This window comes from Cinclus cinclus, chromosome 1 (genome assembly GCF_963662255.1).
Source record: "Cinclus cinclus chromosome 1, bCinCin1.1, whole genome shotgun sequence".
NCBI lineage: Eukaryota > Metazoa > Chordata > Aves > Passeriformes > Cinclidae > Cinclus > Cinclus cinclus.
Window position 1 is genome coordinate 29,893,445 of NC_085046.1, and position 21,182 is coordinate 29,914,626.

The 21,182-nt window shown below is 36.1% G+C and overlaps 1 protein-coding gene across 1 annotated transcript in view; it reads left to right on the top strand.

Annotated features, from left to right (window-relative positions):
- HDAC9 (histone deacetylase 9) overlaps window positions 1–21,182 on the top strand; it is a 270,154-nt gene that overhangs the window by 181,154 nt on the left and 67,818 nt on the right. Inside the window, exon 19 of the mRNA XM_062500976.1 lies at window positions 898–911. Coding sequence (XP_062356960.1) covers window positions 898–911 — 14 coding nt within the window. The remainder of the gene's footprint in view (window positions 1–897; window positions 912–21,182) is intronic.

A 21,182-nucleotide genomic window follows, 5' to 3' on the forward strand; every position in this document is an offset into this window, starting at 1 on the left:
CAAGCAGAAGAAAATTACTGTTCATGTTCACATTGATTGTAATTACATGACAGTAGAACAGACTAAAAGCAATATGAAGTATGGACCAAATCCAGTGTTCTTCATTCACTTAAAAGACTCATTATGATGCTCACAGATTTGACCATTACATTTTTTTTCTACAATTTTCAATAAAGTGTTATTTAATTAAAAGTTAATAATTTTGACATACTGCAACAAGAATGATAGGAAATGTTGCATGCTGTATTTCCATTTGCTCATTCATAATGGATGTTCTCAATAGATCATTCATAAATGAAATTTTTTTCCTTCATGGGTGATGCTTCATAATCTATTAAATCTTAGTTTCATGGGAACAGAGGAAATAAGAGCAGTCCAGAACACTATCTTTTTAGACTTTCAGTGTCCCGTCTTACATACACCATTTCTTTCACTGTAAAGCAATACAGTAGAAGGATTTATGAAGTTTAGGGAAGGTGAAGGGTTTATCTTTCAAATTTGGGCAAATGCTACACCTCTGAAAAGGAGTTTCATTTAAAGGAGAATGATATGCAAGAAAGGCATTGAGAAAACCAACATGTATCTCTAGTCTCTTTCAAAACATTTAGTTTGAAGCAGTGCTATTACCTTACACAGTTTTTGACTATACTTTATTGAGAATACACCACAAAACACACTAAACTCTTGTCTTGTTTGTTGGGGTTTTTGTGTGTGTGTTTTTTGTTTTTTTTCCAAAGAATTTCTGTGCAGCCCATGAAATAATATGCAGAGTTTCTAATAAGCAACATACCTGAAATCAGTCTAAACCCTAGTCAGAGAAACAGCCTTACACATTTACAATATCCCAGTGTTATTGTGGAAACTTTTCATTTTATTTACATTTGTCTGTATTTAAAGAGTCTAAACAAATGGTAAGTGGGAGGCTCCAAATTTTCTTCACTCAGTAGTGCCTCCAGGTCTTTCCAAGATGTTTCCTATACTTCTATGAGATTTTTACATAAGTTGAGGAACTGGATGGTTCAAATCACTGATATTAGTGTCTGATAGTAATATCTCTGGTATTTCCACCTCAACATTCTTGGTTTGGATCCAAACCGCCCCACTAATGGTATAGGTAATGTCCATCTAATGATGCAGAGAATGGTGGTCCCAGTTTATTCAACAGAAGACTCACATACTGAGGCTGTAACCACAGTTAATACCCCTGCTATCCTGATGATAAATGCCTGGGCTTAATACTGCATTTACAAATACGTACTTCACAGTTCTATTTTAACTCACTAGGAAATTGTTTGGAGCAGCTAGTATTGCTGCTGTGCCTATTACTCTGTCTCAGAGTTAGAGAGAATTTCAGTCTCTGTTCCTAAGCAAAGCAGCACTATTCAGGAAAGTAAAATTCACGTAACTTACTACACTCTGACTAATCATATGCAGACATAAACTTAACTCTATTTTTTTAAGGCAAATAATTTTAATGTTGCTATTTCAAATGCATCCATTTAACTTTGTGATTAATGTTGTAATGAATGTGAATGTTTTTCTCTAAGCAACAACAGGAAATGTTCCCCTACATTCTCCAGCTCCTTTTGACCTGGTCACAGTCTTTGTGCCCTCTGTAGTTCTTGTTGACATGGATTTAGTATGACTGGTATGACAGTTTTGAATGGGGATCATCGAAACAAACAACATGGAACTTGGAAGGGTGGATACAAAAGTTTGTGAATTACTTAGGATGGACCAGGTAGCTGTTTCTGTAGATCTGGTCTGAGTGGTAGGTAGATTTACAGCTCCTAGTAAAGAGACACTTTGGCCGTGGGCCAGAATCTATCCTTGCCATTATCCAAAATGTCACATGTGATGTAGCCTAAGTTCTCAGTTTGGCCAGAACAGAACTGTGAGACAGCAGACTGGCAAGAGTCCAGAAAATCCAGAAAATCAGTGGAAGAGTTGCCATGCTCTCCTAACAAATCAGCTGTTGTTCTGGAGTTTGTGTCTGCAAGTCAGTTTGTTGAAAAATAAGTGAGTTGCAGAGATAGAAAAACGTGATTTGTTTTTTTATATTAGATTACATGCTTTTATAGAAAGATTTACAGAGAAGGTCCAAACTAAGGTGTGGAGCAAGTTTTGAACGTCCTCAATCTTAAGAGAAAAATAAGGAAAAAAATGGAGAGATTTTCTCTTTTTACCTACCAGAGAGGTTGGGCAGTATTCACCCCCTAGTGAAGGCAGGATTGGATACTGGTGAAGGTTCTCCCGACCATAATCGAGGTATGAAAAGTTTGCAGATGGGTGGAGCCTGTTTGGAGAGAAGCCAAGGCTTCCTGCTTACTGGCTGGCTCCAGAGCCTAATCCTTTGAGTTCTTAGGCACTGAAAAATTTGCATTAAAATAATCTAAAACTCCCCAGGGGGTGCACATAGCTTTCACTTTCTCACCAGAAGAGCCCTAATTTCATCCTAGAATTGCGCCGAGCACATATTTGAAGTGTCACCAGCCTTGACACTAGGTAGCTCGTTATTACTTGATTGACTGTCAAATTTCACAGCAGAGATCCTTCTGAGTGGTAATATCCACAGAAAAAAAGAGACCAAGACTTTTTTTTCTGTCTCTAGAGTTCAGCTCATAACCAGGTATTATATCTAACAATGTACTTGATATCAGGTATGTTGTTTTTAGGTCAGAATGTATTGGTAGAAGCATTTGCACAAATACATGTATACATGCAGGTAGTGGAATACTGGTTATTTCCCACTGCATAAATAACTAGATAAATCTATTTTATGTAAGTCTTTTTAGGACTGAATAATATTCCACCTCACTCTTCCTCCAAATAGTTTGAGAAAATATATCTATTTCTTCGGGAAAAAAACAACTTTCATGCGTGAAAATGCAGAAAAATTTGAACACAGAGTAATCACTTCAAAGGCATGCTGAGTGAGTGGCTGCACTGGGGCTGTCGTGGGCAACAGGAAAAATTGTGGTGCTGGTTTGTGTCTGCCATTTTGATTTCAGTGCTACATGAAAAGTTTATTATATTTTTGAACTAACTCTTTCTACTGCAAAATCAAGTTTAAGTGTCTGTAGCCAAATGAAGATGAAGAATTCTCATTCATTTATAAAAGATGTTTTCATTTCTTTCTTATTTCTACGAAGAAAATGAATTTGCTTGTGCTAAGTACAAGGAGATAGTAGAAAATGAAAAGTGTTGTTTGATGTTAAGGAACTGGCCTAGCTACAAAAATCCTTGAAATAATGACATTTTTCTAAAGGATAAGCATCTCTTCTTTTCTCCTAAGATAACAAAAATGTGCAGCTCTTTTCCATTATTTTTAAGCTCTGAAGTATCCCTCTAGAGAATTTGTTTCATCATTTACTTCCACCTATTCAGGTTAAATTTGCTTTAATCTCTTTGAAAGCCGAAGGAGATGGTGGCTGTTTTCTAAGAGGATGATTTTACACTCGAGTTTATGAGGATGTAATCCACTCTCTTCTGCCAACAGTTCTAGAAAAAAAATAAGAGCAATGGTTGACTAGTAATGTTCAAATAATTATTTTCATAAGCTCCACGTTACACCAGATGTGCTCAGTAAAGCAGGCAGCAGAAAGAGGCTCAGGTCTGTGTTGTACATGCACATATGTCTATGTGTGTACTTGGAGTTTGCAGGGGACAGGAGAGTTTCTGTAGAGTGGAATACAGAAGATGCAGGAGGCGGTGAAAACAAATGACTGTTCAGAAGAGTGAAGGAGAAGCAAGAGACAGAAGGAATCTGGGCTGTGCCTTCCAACTGCTTTGCACTGCTTTTATTCAACAAAGCCATTGTAAATTTAGCTGAACCAGCCAGTATGCTCTGGCTGCTTTGCACTACTCCAGAGTAGCATAAAACAGCCACAGCATATTAATGAACCTGGCCATAAAAGCTTGCATAAAATGAAACATGTATGTGTGTGTGATTCTTGGAATGATTAGAAATAGCTCAGGATAATATTATCTTTCAGCAGTCACGTGTTTAATTTTAATTTAAGAAGGGGAGCAAATTCAAAATAAATAGGTGGCAATAAGGCAGAGCTAAGGATTAACTATATCCATGATTTAATTTAAAATACATTTGAAATTACCCCAAAGTATAATTTTAAACAAAGTTCAAAAATTAAAATCATGGTTGAAATTACATGTGTTACAATGTAAAAATGAAAGAAAACAAAAACATGCAGAAAATATTTATCCCTGTCTCGTAGTTCTTAGTGCTTTTTTTGGGAGAAAATAAATATGTTTAAAACTGCTTGTTTTCTAGTCTGTGCTCAAAAATATTAACAAAAAGATTCCTTGTCATCTTGTGGCCATACAGGCCACACTTAAGTTCATTTGAAACATTGCATTGATGTGTACTTTTTTTCCCCATCATTTTGCATTTCCAGGTCTCAATGACATTTAATTTTGACATTTCAAACAAAAAGCTTTGTACAAGTACTTTTGATGTTTTCATATATGTTGTCCTTGTTAACTCTGTTTCAGCATAGGTATTGACTGTAGTTTTTCTTTAGTATTTATGTTAGAATTTAACTCATAAATGCTGAGAATAATGCTATATTGCTATATATGTCTTATGTTCTTTAATAGAAGTAACAGCATGTATTTTTATTTATTAATTTAAATTTCCTGTAAATGTTACTTTTAAAACGTTTTGTTGACTAAGGAATTTGAGATAACTTTAAAAAGTTTCCTTTGGTATTGAATGTTATGGCCTTAAGTATGTGTGTCTGATAAACAAAAATTCGTTGTTTTAGCTCAAATCACTAGTCTTCCACTTTCATTAAATGTCCATTTGTTTATGTATTGCATGTGTAGATGAAACTCACATTCTTGCCTATCTACATTTATTACTTTAAATACATTTGTATGATCTGTGTCATGTCCTTTCCCATTTTTCTTCCCTCAAAATACTATATCTCTGGTCTTTTTCAATCTCTCTTCATTTAGAAATGCATTCAGTTGCCAAATCACTTTAATTGCTCATTGCTGAGACTTGGTATTTTCTGGAAATGAGCTAAATACACCACATGAGGGCGAACCATCGATTTATATGATTTGGAATATTATTATGGCTGTCTTTGGCATCCTTGCTCTGCAATGTTGTATAACTGTCTGAGTAGAAACCTTGGTTTCTGGTAAACATAACAAAAGAATGTAGAAGACAAAATCAACTTTTTTTTCCTAGCTGTACCTAACTATTGAAAGTGAGTCATAGTAAAGTGCTGTATTGTGATGTTTAATGAATTCCACCAAGAATAGAGTTTGAGTATAAAGTATTTGAAACCATACTTTCTGATTCTTGATACTCATAACTTAATGCTATTAATTTTTTATTACTCTAATTTCCAGAGACTGCTGCTGGGGTTATATTATACTAGATGATGTCTGAAAACTACAATAAGACTAAGTTTATGATTCAAATGTTTGATTTCTCTTTGATAATGTTTGGTATCTCTTCAAAGAGATAAAAAGACAAAAGCATGGGAGCAGGTAAAAAAAAAAAAAAAAAGCAAGTTAGTTACTCAGCCTCATGACTCAATGAAAGAACGAGAAGTAAACTCCAGTAACATCTTCAGAATTTTAACCTATTGTGTTATCGGTGAAGTCTATTCACAATGGCTCAGACTAACCAAATGCCATCCTTATCTTTACTAATGGAAACTAATTACTTATTTCTCAATATATTACTTTCTAACAACTGCTAAAGGTTGTCTCAACTATTGTTATTTGTCTTGACTATTTGTTGGCAGAAATACATTCAGCATTTTACTGTGTATGGAGGAAGGCAGAATCTCTGAATCATGTATGACAGGCAGGTAATGATTTCCACAAATGCAGGTGGATGTTATTGAGATTGCTAGTTATCCACAGTCCTTCTGCATTATCAAGGGCAATGCCTTTAGGAAGAGAAATGTGGCTGAACAGAACACAGTCATGGAAGCTCTAAGAAATCTAAATAATGGTTTCTGTATGGATGTATATAGTTTGCTTTCAGACACCCTTAGCATTCTGCAGTTGTCAGTTACAGTTTCAATCATTTTTAGATTTTTGGCCTTGTCACTTCTACCAGGCGTCTTTGAAAGATGCTCATTTCAGCCAGAGATGAAATGGTCTCTCTTTTCCCTTCTGCCATAGACAATGTCTTAGGAGAATTCAAGTAAATATGTACCAAACAGCTATAGAAAGATAACTTAGGATCTGCCTGAGCAGTTTCTTTTGAAGAAGTTTGAAGTAGGTAGAAGTCTGCTTGGAATTATTTTAAAATCTGCTTTCAGTATAAGTTTCATATGTAAACATTCAATAGCCCTGATGATTTGTGACTTTAGAATACTTTTTCGAGTGTGGTAACAAAGGTTTTGTAACAGTGGTAAATTTTCATGCTTTTTTTTTTTTTTTCTTTGCTTGACAAATGTTTTGAGCATTGAGTCCTTAGGAAATGGAGAAGCAGAGTTAAAAGTATTTGAAACAGTGGTATAAACAGCTTCTCAGCATTTTGTTATACTTCAAAGTTCACCATAAAACTAAAACTGGCAACAGTGTTTATAACCTGCAACCTCTTGTTCTTCCTACTTCTTTACTTTTATTTGGAAAATCTAACTTCTTTGACTGAAATACCCTAAATTTTTACCTTTACTGTACCAGGATTTTTAAAACTGTATATGGTGCTCCTTTAATTCACTGGAACTACAAAAGTGAAACCGTTCATTACAGAAATTAATTAGTGTTGCCTTACTTTTCTACAGATGCACAGTTTCTTTTATTGACATGGCAGAGTAGGGGGTGGAGGAGAAAGGATAATAAAATATGGCATGTGTCAGGTTTATGTGCTTCAGGTTAAAAACTATTGGATTAAAACCCCAAGCCATACATGGTCTGTAGTTTCAAAATACTGGAAAGTATCTGAACTCTTTTCCAATATAACCATTTTCTAGTTTTTGTTAAGCCAGAAAGATGAAAGAATAGAGGTGTATGGATAAAGAATTGCCATGATGTCAAATATTTCAATGGAAAAGTTGATAAATATGACCAGAAACATCCTGGAAGAAATTGAACACCAACAAGTATGGAGAAGATACTTTTATCCTAAAAGTCAAAATATCTGTGATCTTTACATGAAGATAATGTGCTGGTTTTACCTTGATAAGTTTCAGGTCAGAATAAAAAATCCTACAGCAACACTGAGTGATTGTATAGATGTCCAGTCCCAGTTTAAATTTTTTTGCTTTATAATAACTTTTGAGAACTACGCTGCAGCCTGTAAAAAATATCCACATGTTCTCTGCTGGAACAGCTCCAGACTGTAACAGAACCACTAGATTGCACCCTGGTGCTTTATGTATTGTTTAATTGTTTTCCTTTGGTGGATATTTTTATTAAAAGCCCATTATCCAGAATCAGACAGAAGTGTTGTTTCAAGAACAGCAGAAACAGAGGCCTTTCAGCTACACAGTTCTTATTCATGCTTTCTTTAGCTAGCTTAGCTAATGAGACCTCCACTATTCTTCTTTTAATACTTAGACAAAGAAAAAAAAATGGGACTCTTAATTTTGTTTCTTTCAAATCTGAGCAGGATTGCAAAGAAGTATTGTGGGGTTCTGGTGTGTTCACGCACCTGTGTCTCAGTGTTAGTTTGTGTGAGTACCTCCAGGGCATGTCTGTGCTTATAGACATTCTCATGCTTTTACACAAATAATTCCTTGGAGATATATTTTTTATCCTTTTGTGTGTCTGTGCTATACTTTACCTATACAACAATTGCATAAAATGAATAAGCTTTTTTTTTCACGGGAAAATATTCTAGAAAATAAAGCTGCAATGATTCTGAAGAAAAAGAGAAATCTGGCAAGAGTCCAATTTTAAAATTGTGACATGCTGCATAGCACTGTGCTCAGTGCTGCATGATCTTATGAGGATTCTTGTTACTGGATATTGTTGGAACCCTAACTCGAAGTATTTCATTACTTTTTGAAGTCTGCCTTTAGTCCTGTGGAGAGATGTTTGAAACTATAAAAAGATAAATGTCTCAAAAATAGATGTCTAATTAATAAGTTCAGGGAGGTCTATGACTCATCATTATGTGGTATTAGCATTGCTATTTGGGCCATCAGTAATCCATTAAATCAGTGCAGCTTCTTGGATAGTAAGTCATTACCTAGTGTGAGGGAATCCATCAGACTTCAGACTCTGAGACATTAATTTTACAAGCAGTATAAGAAAAATGCTTAATTGTAGAGTGACTTACCATTGTATATATTTTTACTCAGGCAACGTGGGATCTTTGTCCTGTGATCAAATATACAAGGGTTAGGATTTAGAAGGAAATTGGTCATTTTTGTCATTAGTTTATGCAGATCTCAGTTGTTCACAACACCATACTTCATAGCTTAGATGCAGAACTGTTACTTATACAAAACAGTACCTTCTTGAAAAAAATAATTATTAAAAGAGTTTGTGAAATCAGAGGCTTTTCATTGAGTGAATGTGGCAGGATTTTATCCTAAATATTGTGGCTACATTTAACCTGACTAAGCAGTCAAATCTTTAAGATTATATATAATCAGTTTCATGAGTTGTCATGCCTTAAAACAAAGTAAACTTTTGAATGATCTTATTAGCTGATTCATATGCTTACCTACCACAAGCCTTCCAGTGATATTTATATCAACGTTAAACAAAAGTTACCAAGATTATTAATTTATTAAAAAGAAAGGAAAATTAAAGCAAACAAATTATAGCACAGGATAAGCCAGGTTGAAAATAGCTATGTTTGGGATTCATTTCTCCTGTGTCATGCATGTAGGAGTGTACATGCTTATCAGAACATAGAAGGAGGAGGGCTGAAGGGATGATACGGCTTATTTGATTTTTTTCTCACTGTCAGTAAATTGACCAAACTCTGGTGCTGTGTCCCTCCTGTGCAGGGTGTGCATTATTAGAGATGACTAAAGACAGCACTTCCAGTAAGCAGCAACTGTCTGTGGTTATGGCATGTGATTTTCTTCTTCTACACTGGAACAAAACCAAAACAATTGGAAGTTTCCAAGAAAACAGCTAAGTGTGTTTCAAACCCTTTGATGACAGTGTTCATGTCTAACCTCTTGGTGAGGACATCACTCTAGGAAGCTAGAGATTTTTAAGTGAAAAATCCCAATGCTTTGGGATTGGCTTTGGCCTTAAATTGCACCAGGGGAGGTTCAGATTAGAGACTGAGTGGCTTGGCATTGGATTGATTTGCCCAGGGTGGTGGTAGAGTCCCTGTCTCTGGACGTGTTCAAGAGGTGGAATGGTCTGGATGTGGAACTTGGCGATATGGTTTAGGCATAGTTTTGGTGGTGTGGGAATGACAGTTGGACAAGCTAATGTTGAAGTTCTCTTCCAACTTGATGATTCTGAGGTGCTGTGAAAGAGTAAAGACGGTTTCTTGTCCCCCATTCCTACAAATCAGGGGATTGAACCTGACCTCATCACATCTGAAATTTATGCATTTGCTGTCAGTATATTTGGAATGTTTTGGGTTTGGATTTTTTTCCTCATGTTTAAATTAATTCTCCCTCTGAAAAATATCAAGGAGGTACAAATATACAAAAAGGATTATGTTTTAGTAAAAAAAAAAGTACATTTCTTGAAAAAGTTAGTGTTCTAGTTCTGAATTACTAGGCTAATAGTGTGTGAGCATATTACCACCTTTCCAGTCTAACCTTCCTACCTCTTCAATCAAGATGTTTACAGATTAAGAGTGTATTGCTAAGAATATATTGTTAAACCTCAGAATGTGTTTCAATTCCTGTCACAGGGATTTCTCGTTCCACATGCTTCACTGACATGTGCTTCACTTTTTGTGTGATTGACTCTCTATGAAAACTGATTCCCTCTGCATCTGAAAATTACAATTTACTGTCTGATAATTTGCCTCATTTTTTTTTCCAACAAAGAAAAGATATTTCAAAAAGTTGCCCATCATTTTCAGTGTAATTCTTGTCAGAAACTGCAAATACAGCCAAAGTAATGCAGAGTTTATAATAGCTTGAAGACCCTTTAATTTCCAAACTAATCAAGAATGCAGCGATTTATTCTGATTCTGTTCCAGCAGATGGGCCACTGCTAAGTATTAGCTACCCCTGAAACTAAAACCATGACATACATGAGTGTTCTTCAGTCAGTTTTGATTTGTGTTAAGTTCAGTCATTGGCCTCTATGTGAAAATTTGATTAATAAACCCAGAATTTTTTATGCTGTCTTTTGTTATCTTGGAAAGCAAATTTTGGATTGGAAGTACTTGGAATGTAGTAAATTGGAAGAGATCAGAAAGATCCAAAGATTGGAAATACATTTCCAACAGTACCAAGCAGTATAAATAATTTGCCAAGATTTCTAATACTCCCTTCTCCACCCTTCTTCCCACTTTCACATTTCTCTCTTGGAGTCATAATATTCATCAGGTTCTCCATAGCATCTGTAACATCTCTTTTCTTCCCACAGTTTTTTCATATGCCTCTGATCACAAAGTTGTTCCTCATCTGTGTTTTCTCTGATGCTCAGAAGCATCTGAGTTTTCTCAAAAACTCTTCTGCTTGTTACCAGGCCCTCATGCTCTTTCATTTACCTGGGATATAAGCTTTTCTCTTCCCTTATTTGTCTATTTAATCTCTCATTCCCCCCCACAAGAGGCTCTTGTGCCTTGTAATGCAATCATGATGAAAAAGCACTTCTAAACTCTCCATCTTCATGTCTCCTTTCTCCAAGACCATTGAGTGTACATATTGCTGTTTGTCCTCTGATTCTAGACCTCCTCCAAAAGAGCATATCAGTCTTCCTCTGAAACCATTCTTTACATAAATCCCTCCTAGAACCAAAGCTAGACTAATAGACTAGAGTCTCTTTTTTACCCTCATTTTTCCTAGCTTGTGTGTCATCAACTTTTATTTATGCCTGTGATCTTTTTCTTGAAAATTCATCTTTCCTTGACTTCTATGCTTGATAGTCTTTGGCCTTCACCCAGACTTGAACGTAGAACATCTCCTTTAACTTGTCTTTTGGAAGAAACACATTTGACTCCATGATCTTTCTTCAGTTGTTCCATGACATTCTGCTTTTGGTCTTGGTATCTTCTACTTTGTGGTTTTGTTCAGGGCAGTTTGTCCACAATGCAAATTAGATTATTGTTTGTCGACCAATGGCTTCTCCGTTCCAGGTATGTTTCCTCTGTACATCATGAAATTTTGTAGTAACTTTATTATATACTAATTCAGGAAATCTGCATTTGGTTGAAGCTCAACTGTACCAAACTATTATCCCCAAGCCATTACTACTGCCACTGTCTATAGGCAAAATCATTTTTCTGCCTGTCAGTCAGGCAAGTTCTTGTGTAACCTTCGACCTTCTCTGTTGGAAGTCACAACACAGCAATGTCTAAATTTTGCAAATTCTTTCTGTAGCATGTCTTTAAAATACAGAATGTATTACCATTCCAGCCACCTAAAGTGATTTCTAAATTTCATCCACTTTGTTTATTATTGCAGTGTCATTCTCAGAATGCTCTTATGATTTTTATTTTCCATATGATACCAGGTACAGGTTTTCTGATTTTTTTGTGTGATAAAGTTCATGCTTGTAGGGTATTGTCATAAACAGCTACAAGACTGGTTCATTAACTTCCTTGAAATATTTTATTACATTTCTGTTTTGCTACACAAAGCCTCACACAAAACTGGGCAGTGTTTAAATTCCTGTACTGCTAAGACTGCTTCTATTTTTCTGGCATGTACAGCTTCTCCCTGTAGTTCCCCAAGTCTCCACAGGGAACATATACATGGCGCATCTTTTTATTCATTCTGTGCTGTGTTTTATGTGATTGGTTTTGGTTCATGACAGTGCATCCAGTGCATTTTACTGATATAATGTGTTTGTTCTTGTTAAGAATAATAGTAAAATGTAAGGAGTTAAGAGGTTAGTTTGAGAGATGCAAGTTGTTCCTTTCTCCATCACATGGAGATGTGCATGAGAGATACACAGACTCAGTAGTGGTGACATTGGCCACATATGAGACATGGGATTACTTGAGGTGGAGCACTGTGTGGTACCAAGGCCAGAACCAAGCTAGAATCAGGTTCTCTGATCTGATGCAAAAGGCAGTGTCTTCCCAGGGTTTGAGAAAGGGAGATAGAGGGATTAAGTCCTCTAGCCCAGATGTCTTTTATGCAGATTTTAATTACTAGAATTTATTTGGGACATGGTGACATGGATCTGTATTTTGGAGCTGTTCTTCAGTTCCAAAAGTAAGCTACTGGTAGGATTCAGTCCTTCCCAAACAGGGTTCCTAAGTGTGATCCAGCCTCTCAGAGGAGTCCATACATCTCAGAAGCTTAGATACCTCTCAGCATCACATCTGCAGCATCTTTGATCCCATGAAGCCCATGAGCATACATATCCTGTTGACATCTGAGGAAACATGATGATCATCAGCAAAATATAGGGCCTGTTGTACACTGTATCGCTTCAAACACAATGAGTTTTTAAAGGCTTAATTACATAAGAAACACTATACATGTTGTGCAAGCTTGTAGAATGTCACTTGCAGAAGTTAGGCAAGATATAAGAGTTTCCTAAGTTTCTATTATAGTTTTATTTCCAGCAGTATTCTTTGACAAACTAAATAAATTACTGCATGTATTGGACCTCTGAGGCTTGGGGCAAAGAATGGAAAAATTATTTACAAAAGCTTGAAAATATTTAATCACTAGAGGCAGGGGGCAACTGTGTTTTAATTAGAGGTTCCTCAGGCCATTGGCTGGCTGGAGGCTTTCTCAAACAACCACACAAATGCACTGAATAGCTGTTTGCCAGCCTTAGGGTCAGGCCTGAGATGAAACAGATAAGATAATTGGCTCTAATGAAATCCAGAAGGCCTTGGCTTTCTTGTTTGAGCTTGGATTTGAAAAGTGCGTGTGGAAGTGGGGCTTAATTCAAACCAGTCCTGAACTGGGCCCGTTTTTCAGTGACTTTGATATTGTTTGAAGTTCTGAAAGTGTTCGCCACACCACTAGCCTGCTGGGCTGGGCCTCCCCAGTCACCTTAATTACTGAGCTTTATTGCTGACTTTACTACACAGGAAAGGAGCCATTATATGTTCCATCAACATCAGCTCTCCTCAGATTGGAGGAAAGGGCAGGGTGAAAGGCCACTGTAGGAAGGCAAAAACTTCACTTTGAGGTAGTCAGATCGTTTACCCGTGTTAAATTTCACTGTGCTATGTGTGTACATTCCTCACAACACAGAAGCCCAATTTCCATTTTTTTTAGCAAGTGATTACTTTTCAAAACATTTTGTTTGTGTCTGATTAGCAGAAGGGTACATTTATTCTTAGAGGTGGAAAGAAAGCAAATTGTAACAAATGCCTAATTAATCATCACAGGGGAAAGAAATCCAGTTAAAAACTGTAATAAAGAGAAATTGTTCTTAATGCTTCTTTGAAGTGGGCATAAGTGAGGAAACCCCTATGGTGTGTTTGCAGACCTGACACCCTACAGAACTGACTCCTTACAGCCAGCCTGATATCTTCAGGGTAACTTGTAACAGGCTCTCCAAAAACAGAAAAGCTCCTGTGAAATACTGTTAGGGCAAGCAACAACTGAGGTATTTTAGCAATGTTAGTTCTGAATTAAATTGCTTTCAGAATTTGGTCCTAATCTCTTTAGCTGCTCCAGCTGGTGATGCTGCTGGAAAAAGATGAAGCTGAACTTCTGTGCATGAATTGGTTTTCAGATCTAGACACCCTGTAGCAGGAGAGGTGTCTCTCAGGATCCATAGTTTGGGGCCACCGAGGTGCCTGGGAGGACTCCTGCCAGGAAACCTGGTACAGATACCGGAACTGCTTAAATGAATATATTTACATATTAAATCATTAATAAGCCAATTAGGCTACTAGCCAGAGTAAAGTTACATGTGTGCATTCATGTTTGCAGGAATTAGTGTTTCTTTTTTTCTTCAATCTTAAATCTTGAAAATGTCTGGGATTGCTTCATAAAAATTAGAATTATACATTCCACAGAGTATTCAGCCCTTTCCTTACAGGCAACCCTTTTTCATTTAGAAGGTTCCTGTAGATCGAGGTAGTTCCACCTTGTGTTATTTTATAAATAATATAAATATAGTATTTCGTTTTATAAATATATTTATAAGTCATATAAACATATAATATTTGTTAAAACACAAATTTTAGGTATATGGAGCTCAAAATTTTTTCATGTAAACGACTCATATTTAAGAACCCTGAAGGCTTCTTGTTTTTCTTCTCTTTCATGTGACCTGTCACTTTAACTTGTTTTATGTTAGTAGAATGGCAAATTGGTTATATGCTTTAAAGAGAAGCAGCAGGTTTTAATATTTTTATCATAATTTTATGAAATTTTAACCTGTTAAACTCATAGCCATCTTCACAAGGAGCTGGTTATACCTTGATGTGTATTTTATTAGTGCTAATGAGTCTCTCTCTGAGCTGAGAAAATAACTTTTCAAATCATCATAATTCATCACAATTATTGGAAAACAATAATTTCCCTTCTAATACAAAAGATTGTTTTGTGAGAAAACAGTGGTGTAAGTATCATAGTGGGAGAGTCATAGGGTTCCTATAAGCAACATTTCCAGATGGGCAGACATTTTGATCCTTATTAAACATAAGATTTTGTTTGCTCTCATTTTTTATAATGTAAAAAACAAATGTCCTTTTTGATACCATGCTTTCTAAAAGGTTGTTTGGACTATTAATCATAGCCCATCACTATAAATCATGATCCTTGTCTGGCAGTACTTTCAGCTGCATTCACATTTTAGAGAGGCTAATGTGATTAAGAGGATCATATATGATGGTTTAATAATATTATAGTATATTGGAAAAGACTTTTTGACTGGCAGAAGTGAGGTTAGGTGATCTGTTAGTGATTTAGTGGATACCTTGCACATATACCTAATGATCTTTTCAATAGAATAAATAAAATTATAGAATCTAGGGTGATTTAATTTGACCTTTGCACATCTTCCCACAAACTTTGTAAAGTTAAGCTTACATGAATGGTGTAAATCAAGCAAGGGATATTGACTGAGGAAGCATTTTTTATTACAGAAAAAAGTTCCCCAGATGCTTAAATCACTTATTTCCAAAGTTTTCAATCATGGTTTAAAGGTAGTACAATGCTTATTAGTAAAAAGGGTCTTTTTTTATGTGGGGAACTGGGGACTGTACAGTTTCATAATTTCCACCTTGCTTACAATTGCTTTTAAATCTGAAATTTAATAAAACAAAGTCTAACAAAAATATTCATAAAATAGCCATTATCTGATGTAACAGTGTTGTGTGGTGTATTTTTAAAACACTATATAGACCACACAGGAAATCACTGGCTGAGCAAAGAGTAAATGTTGGGTTTCATTGCTTTCACTACTTCTGTGATTTTGTTGCATCTTTAAAATGACAGATCTTAAAATAATGACTGTTAGATGGCATCCTTGTATATACCCATCTGCTCTCCTGTAAATGTTTTCAGATAGAAAATCCATCTGCTTTCCTTCTAAGATTTAAAAGTAGATTTTGATTCTGCTTTTCATTATTCTTCCTTTGTATCATTTTAGAATGTGTAAAAAAGAGCTAAATTGAACCACTTGGGTTCAGTGAATCACTTTTAGATGCAACAACCACAACACACATTTTGGCAGGACTACATTCTGTTGTTCATTACCTTGTTTTTTGCATTCTTTGATAGCAAGAGAGTAACTTGAAGATAAATGCCATTAAAAAAACACAATTGTATGCTGGCTGTTTAACTTCTTATATAACTATAGATGGCTTTTAGACGTCTTTTACCCTGGTAAAAAATAGAGAAAGAGTTAATAAGGACATAACCTACCTATGGTATATACGTGAGCTCTTTGACTGTGCCTTTTCATTGCTGTACTCAGTAACAACAGTAGGAATAATTCACTGCAGAGAACTTTCACAGAGGATACCATAGGTACATAATTCTTTTGACTAAGGAATTCAACTGGGATACATTTCTCATACTGCAGCATATGCTATATTCTCATAGATTACTTTTGTGTGATGTGAGAGATCAAAGGATTGTACTCCTATTTCCATGACTACAATAAAGTTTAAAAGAACAAAAGGTAATACTGGTGAATATCGCATAAAACCAATGGGAACTAACATGATTTAGAGGAAAGGACAATTAGAGGAAAAATGAGGACAGCATGCTTCTTTATTGTTCTTGGTTATAGTGTGAAGTCTTGCACCTGCTTGTTAACAAGGTCAGATATAGGATTAAGAAAAAACTGAGTGGTTTTAGTTGCTTATTTTCTCCTAATAGCTCTGTTTCCTTAATTTAATTCATATGTACAGTACTCTGAAATAACTACACTGCTTGATAGTGCTGTAATAAAACACAGGAAAATACACACAAATTCAATGTTTCTTTAAAAATTTTAAAGACTTCTCATTGTATTCTATTTATTATTGTGCTTAAAATATTTTTTTCAGAAGTGAAATTCAATTCTAACTCAAACATGAAACATTATTTGCAATTAGTAGTCAATTATATTCTAGATGTCTTAAAAATGAACTAATAATTTACAAAATTTAAATTAAAAAACCACGTTTTTTTCATTTAATGGAATATACTGTGTAACTACAATTTGTGGCATATTAGGTTTTGTAATGATTGTGGAATTAATGAAGTGCTAAGTCCTGTATTGCCCATGCTGCTTTTGAATACTATTATTCTTAGTAAACTATATAATTGTTGTTATAAGTTAGTATAACAGTATTAGCTCCCCAGATCAGACTGTGACTTTTGCACTGAAAAGTATCAATGTACAAACTGTTGAGAGGAAACAGAAGGTTCAGCCTGCGGTGTAGAAATAATTTACATTAATACCCTAAAGGAAAATGTGGAATGCAGCCATACATTTTCAGATCTTATATCAAAAATTTGATTATACAAATCTGATTCACTTTCCTATGTCCCTTCTGCTCTGAGCATGAAGAGAGAGGACTTTATATTTGAAAAAAGAAGCTTGTGTTCTCTGCTCTCTAACCAGGACACCTTCTCTGCCCCAATACCCTAAGACTGAGTGGAGTATTGTGTTAATGGAAGACTTCCTAGTATGGTTTCTCTGCAGAAACTTTTAGCTTGAATGACTCAATAATATTGAAGAAATTGTGATTTTTGACTTCTCATTTCACATTGGGCTATGGCTAAAAACTAGTATGTAAACAGAAAGAAATTCAGGATCAAATTCAGAAATCCAGCTGCATCCCTACAATGTAGGCATCTGCACGTCAGCAAGGTGTCTGCTTTCCCACTGTGCAGCTCTGGGTGATACAGCTCAGTTGGGTCAGCCCAACTGAAACAGCTGTGTAGTTCACCCTTAACCAGGGATATGCATTGGTTGTCTGAATAAATTCCTAGATTTCACTGTCTCTACTGACTAGGACCTTGATTCAGTTTGCAAACACTGGAGGAGCTGAAGTTTACTGCTGGGGCTGATAGCTATAGCAGAGGATCTCTGGGACATTGTGCAGGTGGTCAGGAAGGATTCCCCAAATTCTCAAAAGCCACTAAACATCTTCATGTAGGTAACTGAACAGAATGCTTTGCCTCCATGCAACACAGTGTGTTTAGACCCTCAGCTCCCATAGAGACTCCTGCAGTATGTTGTTAGCTGTCACCATCTGGATTTGGATGCCATTCCTGGTTAAATGTTATCTCTATTCTAGTTAATATTTATTTACATACTTGAAGGAAAACTCATTTAAGCATGGTTTCATCCATATAGGGTTAGGGATATTCTAAGCCAGTGTTTCAGAGCATGTTTATACTTCTATACCTTCAAAGAAAGTGTAAACATGTCCAGTCCAGCTTTAAGCTACTTATACAATGTCTGAAGAATTCTCATGAGCTACCCATTCTTATTGATTTTATCTTTACTGAACAGTGACAAAACATAAACACACACTCTGTAAGTAGTTTATGTCTGTCCCCAAACTAATCTTTCAGGATGGTAGAAGCTTTATAGAGGCAAACATACTGTGCTGACACAAATTACCTTTTCTTAGTAGTATGAAATAGCCGGTACAAGAGTCTCCCTGACAAGATTTTTTCAGTATCCACATTGACTCATTTTGAACCTACACATCCTTGCATCTAGCTGCAGCATGCATTGTAGTCATATCCCTAGGCAAGGTCTCTCCTTCAGTTTATTGATGAAGTGGGAGGTTTGCCACTTCAGTTGTACGCTGTTATATCCTGACATTGCACCTTCTGTAGACAGGATTGTTGGCTGCACTTAGGCCAAATTACATAACAAGAATCTAGGATGAGGCTGTGTTTTTGTCAGGTTGTACTATATACTCCTGAAGGCACTACCTCTCAACAGGGACCCTTTCCAGAAATTTAGAGCTGATAATATTTATGAGAGTTCAGAGCAGTTGAAACTGGCTGGAGATCTTTTAAATAGCTAAATTTCAACACACTCCCTAAGGAGCTGGGATGGAGATAATTTCAGACCTGTCAGAGGAAGATCATGCCTTAATTGTACTTCATTGTACTATAAAAAATGAGACCTCTCCACTAGATTTAAGAGCCTGTGGTATTGCAATCTGTGCAAAATCTTCAGGGACCTCATCGAGGACCTTACAGTGTATGTGTAATAGGCTAGTGTCACTAACAAAGGTAGAAATAGTCACATAAATATGATGGTTTCTGTAACTGATCTTTTCTAAAAGTATCTCCAACTTGACAAGGGAGCATCTTTTCAGTGTGATTTATTCTGTAATATAGTACACTCCAGTGGCTGCCTTCCAAAAATGCTGTCTTGACTATCTACTTATGAACAGAGCAGCCCCAAATCACTCAGCTTCATGACTCTGGCATTTCAATGATAGATGAACACTGCTTTGGCTGTGGCACAGATGCCAGCCTTCAGAACAGTGTCTCTGAAAGCATGAAGGACAAATTACATTTTTCAGTAGTTGCTTTTACTGAGACAGAGGTTCACATTAAGCATCTCAGTTTTAAACATTGTTGTAGTCTTCAAAAATGAGTTTGGTATGTCATGGAGAGTGAAATGACATGGTATAACACTGCTAATTTTATTTGTTAAAATCAGCTAACTTCTGTCAGAAGTATGGTCCTTTCTCAGGTCTCTGATTCAAACCTTTTGCAAAAGGTTTCATAAATCTCTTGCACAATCATAGGACAGAGACTGTGTAATTTAGGCAACATGCAAACTATGTCTCTAAACCTCATTTCTAACCTCTGGAAAGTTGTAGAAGTCTCTGGAGTTTCCAGAAATTTCCTCCACATCATTGTGCTGATTTGTAGTGAGTTTTCCACTCACACTGGGAAGAGCAGGAACGTTACTGTCTGTCCCTGCTTGGGGCAATGCTTGAAAACATTTCCTTGGATAGCATGAGGAGAAAGGCAGAGTTTGAGGAATGAAGGCTTTGACTGATGCAGGTCTCTGTTGACACAAGGGCAGAGGTGATAACATAAATGGGGTTTTCCTACTTCAGTGATGTTCAACTGGAGGACATGTCTTTTACTGCAACTGGAACCTGTCCCAAGGGTAAAGGACATAACATAGGGGACTTCAGTGGAGTTGATAGTTAAGTGTCCAGCCAGTGTTCCCAAGCCTGAGACATAGGAACATACAAGTAATTCTGTGACTTATGCTGAATGCATCCTTTAAATGATGCACCTGATGCTGAGGTGGTGGTCTTGCCTAAGTGCCTTTGGCATTGCATTTTCAGACGGATCACAGAAGATGTCAAGGTAAAATGTACAAATGCCAGAAACAATGAAGGCCCAGGAAGTGAGACCATATGCTCACATCTGGAAGATCAGTAACTTGCTACACTGTTCTGGACATTTGTGGAGAGTTTTCCTTTATTAAGAAGGAAAACAAATCACTTCAAGCTGGAAGTTTCTGACTGAATTCAATTTAAGGATTAATGATTATCTCTGATCATCAGTGGCTAGATTTCTGCTTTAGAACGGGGAGTTTTGTGATTCATGTTGTCACAAAGATAACTGTAGGGTATTAAGCCTAATGTTAAGCCATGTTCTGTGCATATTCAGAAATAATCTATACATTTGGCTTGTGATTCTGAAAGGTCTTAAATGCAAGTCTTTTTTTTTTTGTTTGTTTGTTTGTTTAATGAGTATTCTGCAACAGATAGAATAAGATGCAAAAACAAGATATTTGGGTTCCCCATCAGAGATTACTAAAGTAGGTAACATGATATTGTGCTAACCTGTGTGCAGGTAAGACACTAGGGAGTTACAGTTTTGTGGGAAAAGCACAAATGGGTCCTGTAGAAATTTATGCTTCCAGAAGTAAAAGTAAAATGTATTTTAGACAAGACTGAGAGAAGTAACATTCTTAGGTCAGAGAAGACATCCAGGACGGTCTTAAAATTACATTAAAAGGAAAGCAATTAATTAAAGTTTGCAGGTCAAAAAAAATTTAAACTGGTCAGCATCTCTCAGAATGAAGCTCTTGGGTCTCATACTTTCTCTCCTCTCTGAGATAACAGGGAAGTAAAGGAGGTAATAGAGGGTTTGGCTTATAGTAATGAGCAAGCAGATGAGAGAAACCAGAGTAAAAAGATAATGTAGATGAGGCAGAGTAGAAGAAAAGATGAGAGTAAACAGATGGAAACCAAAGAGCCAATGAAGTGAGAGAGACAAGACTACAATGATTTACACAGGACATGTTGAAACTCCTCTGGATAAAACACTGAAGGAAATGTATAGCCTCAGTCCAACTCTGGAATAAAAAGAAAAAAACAACTTTTAACAGCGTTTTAGATAGCTTAAGACAGAACTTTGTGAATCTTTTCATCCTGGCATTAGAAACAGAGATTCTATGACAGAATATTGTGATAGTGTTGGTGACCTTGCATAAGTTAGATATTTGAACCAAACTTCAAATTCCTTGAGGTCTATTCTTTGCTAATATATATTTCCTTTTTATTCTGTAAAGAGCCTGCAATTAAACCTATATTAAGTATGCATGTGTAACATGAATTGATAACAGGAATGCATGTAAAACAAGTTAAACAAAAGCCAAGGCTGGAACACCATTTTTGTATCAAA